Source organism: Erythranthe guttata, chromosome 5, assembly GCF_056151865.1.
Source record: "Erythranthe guttata isolate IM_541 chromosome 5, IM_541, whole genome shotgun sequence".
Taxonomy (NCBI): Eukaryota; Viridiplantae; Streptophyta; class Magnoliopsida; order Lamiales; family Phrymaceae; genus Erythranthe; species Erythranthe guttata.
Genome location: NC_142537.1, coordinates 9,922,336 through 9,938,801, shown reverse-complemented (window position 1 = coordinate 9,938,801; position 16,466 = coordinate 9,922,336). Strand labels below are relative to the sequence as shown.

General features: G+C 33.6%; 2 protein-coding genes across 2 annotated transcripts; one reads left to right on the top strand and one right to left on the bottom strand.

Annotated features, from left to right (window-relative positions):
- The first annotated feature begins 1,244 nt into the window (after nucleotides 1-1,244).
- LPPBETA (Phosphatidic acid phosphatase (PAP2) family protein) lies at nucleotides 1,245-5,712 on the top strand. Its single transcript, XM_012972794.2, has 2 exons — nucleotides 1,245-2,040; nucleotides 5,459-5,712. Exon 1 carries the CDS (start codon nucleotides 1,347-1,349, stop codon nucleotides 2,025-2,027), a length of 681 nt encoding a protein of 226 aa, XP_012828248.2. The 5' UTR covers nucleotides 1,245-1,346; the 3' UTR covers nucleotides 2,028-2,040; nucleotides 5,459-5,712.
- A 7,233-nt stretch (nucleotides 5,713-12,945) lies between these two features.
- Nucleotides 12,946-15,036, bottom strand: LOC105953600 (uncharacterized). The gene is made up of 5 exons (XM_088818253.1): nucleotides 14,444-15,036; nucleotides 14,131-14,358; nucleotides 13,950-14,042; nucleotides 13,692-13,855; nucleotides 12,946-13,441 (listed from the first exon to the last, which is right to left on the bottom strand). Exons 4-5 carry the CDS (start codon nucleotides 13,800-13,802, stop codon nucleotides 13,082-13,084), a joined length of 471 nt encoding a protein of 156 aa, XP_088674379.1. The 5' UTR covers nucleotides 13,803-13,855; nucleotides 13,950-14,042; nucleotides 14,131-14,358; nucleotides 14,444-15,036; the 3' UTR covers nucleotides 12,946-13,081.
- Nucleotides 15,037-16,466: the final 1,430 nt, after the last annotated feature.

Genomic DNA, 16,466 nt, shown 5'->3' with positions numbered 1-16,466 from the left:
GGAGACGGTTAGACACCGACTCACGATTAATCGGTGCGGCGGTGATTAGTCGGCGATAAATGGTAAATAAATCAGTTTTTAAAATTTAAATAGATATAATTATAATTACTCAAATATATATACAAATATATTTAAACATAGTTATATCTCCATCATTTATATATCATAATAACATAATAAAAATTTAAGAATAATAAGATAATAATACAATAAAAATAGTTATAAAATACAAAAAAATAATGCAAATCTTTTGAATTTAAATATATTCTTAAAATATTACAAGTATATATCATTAGGTTCTTTAATAATAAAAAATAACAAAAAACAAAATAAAGCATTAGAGGTGAGCAAAAAAACCGAAAAACCGAGCCCTTTCAAACCGTACCGAATAGCAAACCATATGTACGTTTTTTTATTTTTGAAATACCGAATTATTCGGTTCGGTATGTTGAAAAGGGTAAATTACCGAACCGAACCGAAACTATAAAAAATTGACTTCATTTTATATAATATATGCATTATTTTACCCTAATTTTTACTTTCTATCTTCCTACAAATGGAATGCATTATTTGTTCATAAATTGAGACATTGTATTTTATTTATTTAGTAGCTAAAATTTTATTTAAGTTCATGAATTTTAGTAATTTGGTTGATGAAAGTAGAAAAAAAAATGAAGCATAATACATAATCTAAATTACGATAAGTCCTATGAAGCATAAATCATAATCTAAATGAAGCATAATAAATATTTTATATTTTCATCCCATTAGTTACTTGTGAAAGTAATTGTAATTGAATTCTTTTGTTTATATAACTTGAATATAAAGTTAGTTAATCTTGAACTTAAAAATACCGAAACCAAAAGAAAGAATAGATAAAAAACCGCCATATATGGTTTTTTTATTTTAGAAAAATCAATATATTCGGTTCATGTTCGGTTTTAGCCAAAAACAGAATTGAGCCGTGCACACCCCTATTAAACATAAACTCATTTTTTTTTATTAAATACCGAACTTTTATTTTGAATTAGAAAAGTTAAAAAAAAAAAATCGATTTTTGACCCTTTTTCGCCACAGAAGTTTGACCGCGCCAAGCCGCCTCAAACCAAACTAACCCACGGGTCAAAAACCGATCTTTCAAACATTTACCCAAAAATCGTAAAGGTTTGTGACCGCCTCCGCCTCGAAGACCGATTAATCGACTACCTCGACCAATTTTTTTTAGAACAGTGCTATTTTAATATTTGTGCAAGAAAGAAAAAAAGAAAAAAATAATAAAATTACAAAATTTCCATTAGAAGCCATGAGCGGTACCAGGTGTCGTGGCTGAGGCAAATCCGAAAATCATGGAATCAAAAGCACCACCGCAATCAATCCCTCCCACCGTCCTCCGCCGCCTGATCATCCTCGATACCGCCGTATCCCTCAAACTCTACACCTTCTTTCAGCCCATCCTCCCTTTCTCTCTCCTGAAATCCCTAGAGCTCTCCGGCGATGGCCGCCTCTTCTTCCCAATCATCCTCTCAATTCTCCTCACCACAACCCCCATCGCCACCCTCACAAGCACAACTGTAACCCTAACCCCCACCGCTAATCTCCTAATAAACCTCCTAATCGGATCCCTATTAGACCTCGTCTTAATCGGGCTAATCAAGCACCTAATCCAACGGCCACGCCCTGTTTACAACAAGAACATGTTTCTCTCATTTGCCGTTGACCACTGGTCTTTCCCTAGTGGCCACTCTTCTAGGGTTTCGTTCATCGCCACATTTTGCTTCCTCTATTCGAATCATATTCGAGAAATTATGCTTATCAAGGTATTGAATTTGTATGCAAAGAGTGTGGTTGTGGAGTATTTTGCTGTTGCGGTGGGGATTTGGGCTTTCGTTACGTCGGTTTCTAGAGTGCTTCTCGGCCGGCATTTCGTGCTTGATGTTGTGTTCGGTGGGATTTTGGGTGTGATTGAAGGGATGCTTGTTTTTCGACTTCTTAATTATGACAACTTGAGCTCGTGGTTTATTCGATGACATCGCCTTAAATGTAAGTTCTTTTTATTTGCACTTGCATTTCAGTTTTGGTCTGAGCTCAATTGATTAAGGCCTCGTTTGGTTGAGGAGATTAGCCATGATTAACTAAATATTCGACTTTGTTTGATGTTTCGTAGTATTGCCGGGTCGACCCACAAATATTATGTTATCATGCCTTCTAGACATGTTTTTTTATTGGATCATCGAAGGTTCAATAATATAATTGGGTTTCATTAGATTCTTTAATCTTATGCTGGCTAATCTTATGTTGGCAACCAAACGCGGCCTAAGAAGATTTACTAGTCCTTTTCGTTTCCTATTTTGTATTACATAACCTTATGCAATTCAGAATTAATTTTTGATGATATTCAATAGCTAATCCTGTTAATTTAAATTTAAATTTAAATTTATATGTTTCTACTTATGTACCAATCTTTGCAATTGCACTTCTGTCATTGTGAGGACGTTTTCGTGTTTGGCGTGACTCATCCCGTTATCTATTGTATTTGTTATTTTGTCTGCTCTTCTTTTTTCCGTAAAACTCTGATATAACCACAGTTATACGGCTCCTTTTGTCGGATTATAGATCGTAAGACGGTTCTCCTTTTCTGTAAATTGAGTAAAGAACAAGATACACTTTTTTCTCTATTTACACGATCAGAAATCACTGTGTTGAACAATAGAATACGAAAAGAGAATATTCCATCTATTAGTCGATTACCATAGATGTTTCTTAGGTACTCGGACATTTTGAACATTATACTATTTTCTTTACTTTACCTTCTTGATTCTCTTATGGAAAAACTATTAGAGTGAGAAAATAAGAACAAAGAAAAATGGGCATTGGTAGTAGTGTCGTCAATCGGTTGGGCAATAGATAAAGCGATAACAAAGACTAATATGAGCAATAGACGTTAACAAATAATCGAAGACAAGTATGGATGTGTGATAGAGTACTATGGTTGGTCGACAATTTTGAATACCAAAGAATTTGTAGCAGCAAAGGGAATTTGAAAGAAAATCATCCTTCGGTTTCTTTGCTAGGTTCACGAATTTCTTTATTTGAATTTCTGACATTGATTTCGTATTTCCTTTTTTTTCTGTATTTAATCAAATTTCTTTATATGAGTTGAATTGAAATATTTGAATTGTGTATAGAAATATTTATATTTTTCTCTAGTGCATGTGGATTTGATTATGTGTTGCTGATGTTATTCCGGAAGCATTCTTAGAATAGAATCTCGGAGAAAGTGTTGTTTAATGTTCCGGTTACGGGTGCAAGGAAATCACCATTACAAATTATATATCTTATATACTTGTATATAGGCTTATACAAGTCAGTGTGGACACTCATCGAACTGGAATGGAGAACCATGCAAATATGAAATCTTTGCTAACTAAAAAAGTTAATTGCCTAGTCTATTACCGGGAGCCCTTTTTATTGTCAATAATCATGTTCTTCACATAACTGTTAAGATTTATCCTCGTAAGGCACAGATAATCACGATTTTTGCGGAAACTGCTACCAGTCGGACCATTCCAATCGAATTTCTATGCAAAAGGCAATTTCTAAGTTTAATTAATAAACATTATGCAATTTGATGGTGATTTAAGGTTCAAATAGATCAAAGTGCACTGCGTAATATTTATAACTATTCTTCTAAAAGATGAGTGATAACTGATAAGCAAGTAAACAGATTGTAGTTTGCATACTTTTGCTTATTGTGGTTTATGGATGAGTGAGTTACTTTCAGTCTGTGTTAGATTGTGAAAGAAATTTCACCAACAAATTGTTTAAATGTAACGGAATCGGAATGCCAATGCAATGAAGAGTGTTCTTCAAACTTTAATGAAGAAAATGAAAGGAGTTCAAGAAGAATTAGTACGTGCCTTATATATTACAAACATTACTTTGATTGAAGCTTTTGGATCTCAAATCCTTAACTCGTACACTCTGTTATCGTGATTGTTATTTTCTAAAGCCAAAATGTATGCCTCGATAAGTCACATTTTCTGAAGCACTTAAGAAATCACTATTGTGCTTTCTCTTATTATCCATGTTTTTGATCTTATTAGTCTTTTTCAATTTTTGCAGTGGTTCCTATGAATCGGTAATGGTTGTCTATTCTTTTATTTCTTACTTGTTTGTCATAGTTTGCTGAGCCCGTTATCTGTTCTAGTTATTTTGCTTGATGGGCCATTTGTTGTGCTTATGTTTTTGTAACCCTTTGGTCGAATTTCTTTTATGCTTTATGAGTTGAATTAGTTCCATTCGAACTGTAAACTGTTCTAGAACTACAACCCATACAACGCAACTAGGGATGGCAATGGGGCGCGGGTATGGGGCGGGTTTTGCAATCCCCATCCCCGCCCCGCAATGGAAATCCCCATCCCCATCCCCATCCCCATTAAAAATCCCCACGGGTATTAAAAGAATCCCCATACCCGCCCCATAAAATCCCCACGGGTATCGGGGCGGGTAAAAATCCCCGTCTATTTTTTTTTTCTTTTTTTTTTTAATAAATAAATATGCACTTTACTTATAATTTAAAGGTTTATTTCAACAAATAAATCATTATTTAATTATAATACTAATATTTAATTATATAATGGAAACCTAAAAATCCCCATTTTTAACTAATATTTAATATATTACTACTATTTAATTATTTATATTTAATATTATAATTAAAAAATATATGTTATATATATAAATAATGCGGGGCGGGTACAGGGACGGGTACGGGGCGGATCTACGGGGCGGGTATAGGCAAACCCATCCCCGTACCCGTACCCGGTCAAAAAAAAATTTCAATCCCCATACCCGCCCCATTTTTTTTCGGGGCGGGTAATACCCGAAAATTTCGGGGCAGGGCGGAGCGGGGATCCGTCGGGGCGGGTCAAATTGCCATCCCTAAACGCAACCTAATGGTTGGCTGCGGGCTTCTTCATTACCAAAAAAATAAAAAATATAATGTGATTGATATAAATGTGTTGAAGAGTATAAAGTAGTTGAAATTTAAGTCACTGAAAATAGGTTGGTTTCAAGAACCAACCCTTTTTTCTAGTTGGTTTATTCAATAGTTCAGACTTGTTACTTGTGATGAATGAATATGCTTGTGGTTTTTATTCGCATCCTTTTGAGTTTGGATAAAATTTGATAAAAATAAACGTAAATTTGCAGCAGGGCTTGTTAGAGTGGGGATATGTCAACATAATTGTGAATAAATGACTAAGACTCTACATAATAATAAATATAATGATTCAACTGTTATAAAACAAGTGATTGGCCTTAAATTTTGTCACTTTCGACGCTGTTATGAAAATAATTATGGAGAAAATATGTGTGGTTGGCTTGGTTTGACTGGTATCTTCGGTACGTCTGGATCTGAATCAACAATCTTAATTATCATGCATGTACCTCTGTACAGGAGAGATGCCTTTAGCTGATTTCTTTGTTCCGATAGCAAGTTCTTGGGCTATGCTTCATTTTTCGGACCACTGCGCGCTCTATGTTTTCTTTCTTGGGCAGAAGGTGGTCTGTAGATCTTGGGCCTAAAGTGTTTATCATAATCCTTGCTGTTTGGAAAACCTTAGATTATTGTCTTTCCATTATTCTGCATTTGTTGAATGTGTATAATACTAATTAATCACAAGTTGTTGGAATTTACTAATAATTGGTTCCCTTGCAATTTTCAACTTTAATTATTGTTCAATGATGCACATTTTTTATACATGTTCACCAAAAAAAACATTGTTTGCCGTAGCCAGGATTTTATCGGCCGAATATACATTAAAAGATAATGTAAAAAAAATTGTGATAACAATGATTGTTTTAAGAATGACGACTGTGTTTGAATTTTCAGGGATTCCCGGAGAGAGCCCTTGAAAAAAATAGGATTTTGTTTTTCTTTTGACGAAATCAGAAGACATGAAAAGAAAAAAAGAGAAAAAACAAAAAATTTAGGATTTTCTTTTCGAATTAATTTAAATTTTGGGTGAAATAAATTAGAAAAATTGGGAGGACTAAATAAATATAAAGGGTATAATAATACTGAAATGTTAAATGTCGTTTCAGTTTTACTAATGTCGTTTTGACTTCGAACCTGATTTTGGCATACTTTTATTTTGATTTTGGCAAAATTCGAAGCACGAAAACTGTAGTCCTTTGGATTAGTTTTCTAATCCAACTTAATTCCGCTAGATTGGATGCCGTGTGACAAAGTTATGTATGAATGAGTCTCATTTTGAATTTTAGATACTTCAGTACATCAATGTTGTGGGCAGTATCCATTGATTCATGTATATCTTTCTCGTCCGACATCCAATTTTGGTGGTTCAAGTTGGATTAGGAAACTAACTCAGAATACTACAAATTCTATTTTTTGGGTTTTGCAAAATTTGGAATTAAAAATGATCAAAATTATGTTCGAAGTGATAACGGTATTATTAAAGCTCGAACGACACTTGGAATTTTTTTTCCATTTAGTCACAATTTGTAACTTTCTTATCAAATTTGTTACTCTCTTTTATTATTTTTCTTTGTTATCTTCAATTAAAAATAATTAATTTTAGGGCAAATTAGGGCCTCTCTTGAGGTATGGTTAAAATACAAAAAATTCCATTTTGTTTGTGTAATTACAACTACCCCTCAACTATGTATTATCTTACGAAAAATCCCTCCAGTGATAAATTTTGGGACGTTAAATCGGTAAAATCGAACCGAAATTTCGGTACGCCAACATTTTATACCGCTTACCAAATTGAATATAGGATTTGGCTTGGTAAATAACCGAATTGCATAAATTTCACGAAAAAATATTTAAAAGGATGGGGTGGCTGTAATTATCCAAACAAGTTGGGTTTTTTTTTTCATAATTTAGCCATAAACCAGGGTGGTTGTAATTTGCCATTAATTTTATTTATAAAATAAAACTACATTGTTAAAAATTATAGAGCACAACACAAAAATAAAATACAAAACAATTAATTATAGTAAAGAAACCCCACCCCACCCCGGCTTCCCCACTTATTGTTTAATATATCCAAGTTAATTAAGCTAGAGTTTGTCAAGTGGGCATTGAGCATGCGAAGTTACTTGTTAGATTTGACAGAGATTTGATTTTTATTGGCAAGGTTTGGTTTGAAGTTTGATTAGACACAACTAATCACATGTCATGCTCATCATCTAGTAAATTAGTATTGGCATGCAATTAACGTGGGTGAAATTAACTCTGGTTGTGGGTGGTGATTAGGTGGAATGGGCACATCAATGTAAAGTGCTTACAAGTTACAACAACAATAATCTGATATGAAATGTCGGCTCTAGCTATTGGCCTATTTAGGGAACCAAACGGATCTAATCCCATCCCAATTTTCTGCATCCTAGAGAGAGAGAGAGAGAGAGAGAGAGAGAGAGAGAGAGAGAGAGAGAGAGAGAGAGAGAGAGAGAGAGAGAGAGAGAGAGAGAGAGAGAGAGAGAGAGAGAGAGAGAGAGAGAGAGAGAGAGAGAGAGAGAGAGAGAGATTCATGCGTCTTTGATGAATTCTTTCTGTGCTGAATGTGAATACTTTTACTGCAATAATTTAGAGTTTTGCAGAAACTAAGGTGGTCCTGTCCCTAATACAGATAATGATGATGATGGCTTTGTTGATAAAAGTTGGAAGAACCATTTACTTATATATATGGGTCTTAGACCAGGTCATTAATCACTGAATTTGTGGCATATATTTCAACTAAACATGGTCCACAATTAGAGGGGGCTTTCCATAATTCAATTTTTCACAATTCTACCTTTTGTTATTAGTATCCTAACACCAGACCATTGCAATAATGTAGCGTACATTCTAACAACATTTTGTCGACATATTTATCCCGTAAGACGTTAATCCGTTAACTTTAATTGAGCTTGTTTGGAATATTATTGGACAAGCTAGTCCAAATGTACAATTGAACCTTGATAGAATTGCAATAATCTTATCTTGATTAATTTCATTCTGAAAACTAGAAAAACGGGCCTAAATTAGTATCACGGACTGTGTTCGTAGAGGGAGGCAATATCTTTTGGTTCAACATTCAAAATCAGGTCGAAAAATTATCCCATCCCTTGACTACATACTTGCAATGTAGGTTTTCGTTAACACCCGATTTGTGAAAATGTAATCTTACATGTATTTGATATACGTTCAATATATCAAAAAACATTAATACTCGTATTCAAGACATGCTCAATATGTGACCACAACGAGGGCGTGCAGAGAGAGAGAGAGGTGGATGACCATGGTCAAACATTGGTTGCTTGCGATTGCGACTGCAGCTCGAACCCCAATGGAGATGGATAATGTCAAAAGTCAAGTATAGACCATTTGAGGTTTTTGCAAATGTCTGAAATGGTCCCAGGTTTGGACACCTAACCAAAGGTTGAATGTGACCAAGTTTTGGCAGTCACATTAAAGGCTAAAAACTACCACTGCAATCTTACATGATGGTCATTTTTGGGGCTGTCAATATTTTTTGGCAGTGTTAGTGCAGTACTACTGAGTAGTGACACCAAAAATATGGTCAAACGGACTCTGTAAAAATAAATCACATTACCACGAAATTCCTAATTTCATTGAATCCAAGAGTGAGTGAGTGTCGGTTCGTGGTGAAAGCCAGAAAGTGAAAATCTGATGGAGCAAATCGGAATCTACATTTTTTAAAAAAAGTAATATATATTCTTTTTCGTAATACAAAATCAATTTCAATTCCAATTGCATACAGGATTTAGAAATCTATTCCAATTCCAAAAGCTTTATAAAATTTGAAATTTCTAAAATTTCGAAAGTTAAAGAAGTTTTGAATATTTCAGAATGCTTCCGAATCTTTGTGAGATCTCTTTCAAAGTATAAGATCACCGAATTTTATAAAGGGGCAATTTGATATAGCTCCATCTATATTATAGTTTACGTGAATAGATCCAATTCAAAATCTCCATATTTTAATAAATTAATTATATTTATTATGGCAAAAATACCCTTAATCAAATCAAATCCCTCAAAATATCTCTATTAAATCAAATGTCGCCAAATTTTAACTAAAACAACCATTTGATATACACCCCTAGTATGGAAAATATATAGGGATAGGTCTACCCCTAAAATTCTTCCTTTGAGATACCCCTGTAGAGGCAAAAGTACTATTGTACCCTTAATTGCAATTTTCGACCAACTGCATTCAGTATTTTCGCCCCAGCATTTAGCATTTTTGGGCCTGCATTTATCATTTTTATATATTAATTTAATAAAAAACTATAAATGTTTATTTTATTATTATTTTTATATATACCCTCTTTTGTATTTTTTTATTTATTTTTATTTTTTTAATTTTTTTTAATTGTTAGTTTTTATTTTTTTTTTTTGAAAAAATTACTGTACTGAAATTGACTACACATGATTATAGTATACTACATGTAACTATAGTATAACACAGTCATGTATAGTTATATGTATTCATGTACTGTCTTTTTACACCAAAATTAATCTACACCAACAACAAAATTTACAATTTTTATCTTTTTATTATAAATCAACTAACCCAAAAAAACATGAAAAAATACAATCACATGCATATAATCTTCAAACATGAACACGCATTAATATACATTAAAAAACACATAGCATACATATAACTATATGTTACTACACGTGACTATAGTTATCTACAATTATCGATAGTTATATATAGTAACATAAAGTCTGGACTACTGCAGTATGAATCCAACTTCACAAGGCACTTCGCCGCAACTTATTCTCTGCATCTCATAAAATTATACAAAGAGCAAAACCTGCGACAAAAAAATACGAGTTAAAGAGCAAAATTGAACATGCAAATTATATTTACATGAAAAAATACAAAAAAAAACAATGATTTTTTGTTTTTTTTGATAAATTTACCGTACTGGAATAGACTACAAATGACTATAGTATACTACAAATTCTTTAGTCATGTATAGTTGTATGTAGCCATGACTACATATGACTGTATGACTACATATAACTGTATATTCACCCGAACCAAATCACCCATCTAAGAAACCACTACTGATTAAGTTTCTATTACAGACAAACAAAGCTCTCACACTTGAGGTATTTCGGATCATCTTCAAATAAATACAAAAATATAAATTACATATGAATTATAGCAAAAATTAACAAGATAAGAATAAAAATAAATAAAAAAATCAAATTAATGCAACGAAAAAGATTTTAATATTAATTGTTCACAGATCTTGAAAAACATAGTAGATCTGTGTTTTTTATAAGAAATAATAGATCTGGTTTGAGCCATCCCTCAACAAAAAAAGAGAAGAAACTAAAACAATAACGTAGAAACCATTTCTTCAAACGGAAGTACAAAGAGTTTTAAAACAAACAAACCCTCATCCATCATATTTTTGGCATTATATTCGATTTGGACGAGTGATTCAAAGTGGCGGTTGGCGTCGAGCACACGAAAAGTGGCGGTGACTCAAGGTTGTGTGAGGAGCAGCGGCGGCGGTGTAAAGCTGTGGGAGAGCAACGGCGGCGGCGCAAGGGGGTGGGGGGAAGCAACGACGATGGGCGGCGCAAGGCAGTGGGGAAGCAGAGGTGGCCACGGAGAGCTGTGTGCCGAAGTGAGAGAGAGATCGAATGAGAGAGAGAGAGAGAGAGAGAGAGAGAGAGAGAGAGAGAGAGAGAGAGAGAGAGAGAGAGAGAGAGAGAGAGAGAGAGAGAGAGAGAGAGAGACGGTTGGCGTCGAGCACACGAAAAGTGGCGGCTGCTCAAGGTTGTGTGAGGAGCAGCGGCGACGGTGTAAGGCTGTGGGAGAGCAACGGCGGCGGTGCAAGGAGGTGGGGGGAAGCAACGACGATGGGCGGCGCAAGGCGGTGGGGAAGCAGAGGTGGCCACGGGGAGCTGTGTGCCGAAGAGAGAGAGAGAGAGAGAGAGAGAGAGAGAGAGAGAGAGAGAGAGAGAGAGAGAGAGAGAGAGAGAGAGTAAGAATGACGGCTGAGAGAGTAGGTCTGTGGATAAGAGAAAATATGGGTTAGGGTTTGAATTGTAACTAAAAGGGTAAAACATGTATTTCAATTTGTCCGGTGGTCTGTCAAATTAAGATTAGAATTTAGGTTTTTGACTACGGAAGAAAAATCCATTAGACCTATCCATATATATTTTCAAAACTAGGGTTATCCCACATTTTCCAAAAAAAATAGTCAACAAATGTTTTTTTTAATTTATAATTTTTCCTTATGTGTATTAATCAGATTAATTTCTAACTATTCTGCCTATGCTTTTTATTTTCTAGTTTTTCTTTGTACATGTATTAATTACAATTTGACTTTCAAATTTGGCTTTTATCCTACAATCACATATAAATATTTCAATTGTTTTTTTAAATTTTCAAACATGTGGGTATTTTTTATATTTCAAAAATCAAAATTTGCTAATGAAATATATATTTTGCTACTTGCCAACTTTAATTTTTGTAATCCCTCCTTGAACATTTTCGCCAATCTTCTCTGTAAACATTTTCTAAATTATTCAAAAATTCTTCATATTTTATATATATTTCAACTATTTTCTAAATTTCCAACTACGTGGGTATTTTTTTTTATTTCAGAAAATCAAAATCCGCAAATAAAATACTTATTTTGCTACTTACAACTTTAATTTATTTCCCGCTCTTTTAATATTTTCATTAATTTTTTGTCTAAATTAAATATTTCCTAAATTATCCCAAAATTTGCAAATAATCTTTTTAAATTCGAAGTTATTACGTATTTCTATTATGTCATGTATATGTAGTATTAAAAAAATCGGGGGCGTTGTCCCCAAACTCCCGTAAACTTTTATTGCACCATTATATTTTTTATTATTCTTATTTTCGAACACTCTTGCCAAAAATCATGTATATATGCCACATCAAATGTAATGAATGAAACTTTTGGAATAATGTAATGCATTATACAATTATACATTTCTACAAATTACTATATAAATGCCAATTATTACAAAAGTCAAGCCAAAATCATCTAATTCCAACAAACTATTTATGCACAATGCAAATAATATTTCCAGAAACGCAAACAATAGTACAATTGCTGCATAAATACAAATAATTTTATCTCATTGAGATGACCATAAATTAATGACTAAGTTCCAACTAATACCAAACATCTATACTCACTATTTGGACAATATTTCAATGAAATTTTCAAAAGTCAATGCTCAAATGGGCTAAGTGTCAACTAATACCTAACAACAAAATTGTTGATGCCACTAGTAGAAAACCGGCCACAGGCGACGAAATATTGCGACGAAACGAGGACTCTTGCGACGAAATTAGGACTCCCGCGACGATTCATATTGCGTCGCAATGGGGGTCAGAATTCGTCGCCAATCATCCCGTCGCAAACGCTGCGACGAATTCTCCGTTTCGTCGCTACATGGGCGACGAAAAACGTTTTCGTCGCAAAAAGTCGATGTTTTATAATAAATTAGATTTTTGTGTTTGCGACGTTTATATCTACTTTATCGTCGCTATTTTCTGCGACGTTTTTATTACTTTCGTCGCAATATAACAATTTCAACAAAAATAAAATAATATTAATTGGCGACGAACTATATATATCGTCGCAACGTATTGCCTCGATATTTCTTTGTTCGTCGCCAATGTTTGCGACGAATGTTAACTATTCGTCGCAATATTTAGTCCTGCCAAAACAAGATTTACGACGAAATATAGTACATCGACGCACTTCATTTGCGACGAAAATTATTATATTGGTCGCAAATCTTACTGTACAGTTTTATATATATATATATATTATATATATATATATAATATTTTATATATATAATAAATTACCTGTAAATAATTATTAATTTCACTAAAACAATTAAACTATTAAATTAAATTACATAGCAATTTTAAAGTTGAAGTCTACATAAAATTAAATACCAAGTCAACACTACATATACGAATCTAGAATTACATAAAAACTTAGAAAAATATTGTAGCATTACACAATGAAATTAATCCGAATTGAGTCGTTCTTCGTCGTCATTTGAAGTACCCGAATTTGGAGTTTTGGAAACGGGCTGATCGACAATTCCTTTTTGTCTTAAAGTATTAAGTAATGAGTTCAAAGATTCTTTAAGTGAGCTCACCTCATCTCGCGGTTCTTGCAATTCTCCTTCTAAGAGCTCGACTTTAGTCTCCAACTCTTCATTTCTAACAGAAGAAAATCTTGATCTTGCAACTTTCTTAGTGGTTGAGCTTTGAATCCCAAGTAATTTTGTCTTACCCAACACTCTTTCACAAGCTATTGAGTCGGTCGTACTTTGATCTTTTCCATCATTAATACAGTCTTCGTATACTCTTTCCAAGTCTTCCTGAAAATACAAATAAATAACCATAAATTCATAAATTAAACAAAAAATTGGGCAGCATAACATCTATTGTATGGACATACCAAAAAAATATCAATACATAGAAAACACATCAACAAATTCAACATATATACCAACCAATAGATCAAACACAATTTAACATATATACCAAACAATAGATCAAACACACAATACCAAAACAAAAAACCCACCAACTAATTCAACATAAAAACAATTAAGGATGAAAACTTACCGCAATAGCACGTTGTTTAGGAGTTCCAATCCCAGTATATGGTTCTGCCCTCTCACCCTCCTCCGTGGATGACCCGGATTCCACGAATGGCATCAATGGGTCGATACGCATATAGCCTTTTTATATTTATCAACCACGGTAGGAGCTTTACCAAATTTTTGAAGCTGTAATAAAAATTTATAAAAAAAATTAATATAAAATATACATGCATGAATATAATACGAAAAATAACAAAAAAATATATAAGACTAGACTTACATGTTCATGAGACCACCCACTAATACTAGTTCGACCCCAATGGTGGTCGGTAGGGATTTTCATTCGGGATTCTCGGCATTTATCAGATTTGGACTGTGAACATACACATGTTAATAAACTTCGATTAAATTTATTTGAACAGGACAAATTAGAAAAAAAAATCAAAAGAAATATAATTTACCTTGCCATCACCACTAGAATCAGATATAGAAAAAAATTGATCACACAATTCCTCCCATGTAGATGAACTAATCAATCCCTCCGGACGATTTGCCTTAGCAATGGCAAGATCTGGTGCTCTATCATAAAAATTTTTCAACACTTTAGTTCTATGATCTTTCCAACGAGCATTGGCCGTAGCATTGAACCATTTCTTCGTAGCATCTCCATCAGGAAGTTTCCATTTGTCCTAACAAGAATAAAAAAATTCATATACAACAAATCAATTTAACTAACTAAGAATTCAACTATAAATTTTTAATAATTTCAAATACCTTGAATCGTAACCACAATTGCTCAACCCGACCGTCTTTTTTGTGCTTAGGCGAAGAAATGCAAGGACTAAAAAGGTCACAATGTGTAACTTGACTAGCAATGGCCCGCACCAATCGGTTCCTCCCACGCCCGACTGGAAGACCTGCATCGTTATAGTCCACGTGTACTACTACACCGTAATCTGTGCTCGAACCTTGCCATGTGCTCGAACCTTACCCTGACATAGAAAATACACAAATCGGGTTGCCTGAACAAGAAAACAAGATACATTAGCATCAATTTTAAGTTAAGACAACACATATAACATAATATGACGAGTTAAATACATTAATAATTTAAATAAACTTAATGAAAACACTAAGACGACAAATAATTCAAATAAAAGGTAAATTTACAAATATGAGTTCCAAAAATATTTGATCAACTAATACAATGAGTTACTCTTCCATAACATCTATAACATTTATGTCATTATTTATCGAAAGTATCTCATAACATCCATCTTCAACTTCAACAAGATCCTCAGATTTTAGAGCAAAGTTGTCCCTTGGTTTAATAACAACAGGCACCACCCATGGCCTATCACGTGGATCTTCGACGTAGAATGCTTGCAATACTTGTGATAGCAGAACAAAAGGATTTGCTTTTGCATCTGGCCTGGATAAATTCACAAGTGTAAAGCCTTGGTTGTCCCTCTTGTTCGTACGAATATTAGCCCAATCACACTCGAACAAGAATAGCCACATATACCCAGATTTCCTACCTCCAACCAAATAGCCTAACAATTGAAAGCAAAAAAGTCCCAATGATCCCAATAGCTTAATGTTCGATATTAGTAGAGTAGAATATTTTGGTGAGTATTTGGAGTCAAACATATACATGTAAGCATAAGTTTTTTCTATCTTTAATTTACAAATATTGGATACTTGAAGCAATTACATGATTTGTAGTTTTTGGCTATGGTAAGTGACTAAGTGCTTTTGAATTTTGAGCTTGTGAATGCCTAAGAATTTTCATTATAATTACAAGTTCTGAAAACGTGAAGTTAGTCATTAATCTATGTGATGAGATGCGGTAGTTGAGTTTTTTGCTTACGATTTGATCTTGCTTGAGGACAAACAAAAGTTCAAGTTTGGGGGTGTGTTGAGTGTAGATATTACACTCAATACGTTTACTTTGCGTGGATCTTTTGTTTAGATTTAATTATATTTGTGCTTTAATTGATTGATTTTGTGTTTTATAGGTGAAAAACGAGAATTAGGTGGCCATGAAGGAAAAAAGATCTAAAAGAAAGGAAAAAGTTGCAAATAAGGAAACAAATCAAATTGGAAGAAGGAATCTCGCCACAGCTTTGACAGTGTCCACCATTTCGAGCATATCTCTCTCATACGAAGTCCAACTTAGGTAATTTTTGCGGCATTGGAAAGCTAATTTCAAGGGCTACAATTCTTATTTTTACAACATTCCAAAATTCGGACTCCAACATGGCACAAATCGACGAACAAATCCTGATGGGGGAAAGTGGCGAAATTGATTCCTATTAGGTTTCTACTACTTCCTTATAAAGAAAAGCCTATAAAAGCAACAAGTCTCTACACCATAAGCACGAAATTTTACACCACAAAACACGAAGAACGAAGATCAACGAAGACTCAAGCATAGTTTTTCTTATTTCTTTTATTTTTATTTTGTTTATCATAAGAATTACGAGTAGCTAAGTTTTTAATCTAGGATTTTATTTGGACCCTATGTGGTAATTCGAACCTCTTTTTCTACTTTTATGCAAGTTTAATTCTTCGATTATTTCTTCTATTTTGATCTTATTTAGCGCATGAACGTAGCTAATTTATGTTGCTATTGGTTATTGTTAGAATTGATTGACAGATCGTTTTAATAATTAGAACAGGGATAGAAGAGCCTTCGAGTAGTTTTCACCGGATGAGTGTGTCAATTGCATGTATTATCGTAGACATATAGATAATACCTTAGGTAGCCGTTTACGAGACTTGTTATTTAATGCTT

Bases quoted from the DNA above. Each gene is read 5' to 3' on its own strand.
- LPPBETA (XM_012972794.2), top strand. From the start codon at position 1,347: ATGGAATCAAAAGCACCACCGCAATCAATCCCTCCCACCGTCCTCCGC.
- LOC105953600 (XM_088818253.1), bottom strand. From the start codon at position 13,802: ATGCGTATCGACCCATTGATGCCATTCGTGGAATCCGGGTCATCCACG. The intron at 13,442-13,691 runs GTAAGTTTTCAT...TTGTATTTTCAG, and splicing joins CTAAACAACGTGCTATTGCG to GAAGACTTGGAAAGAGTATA.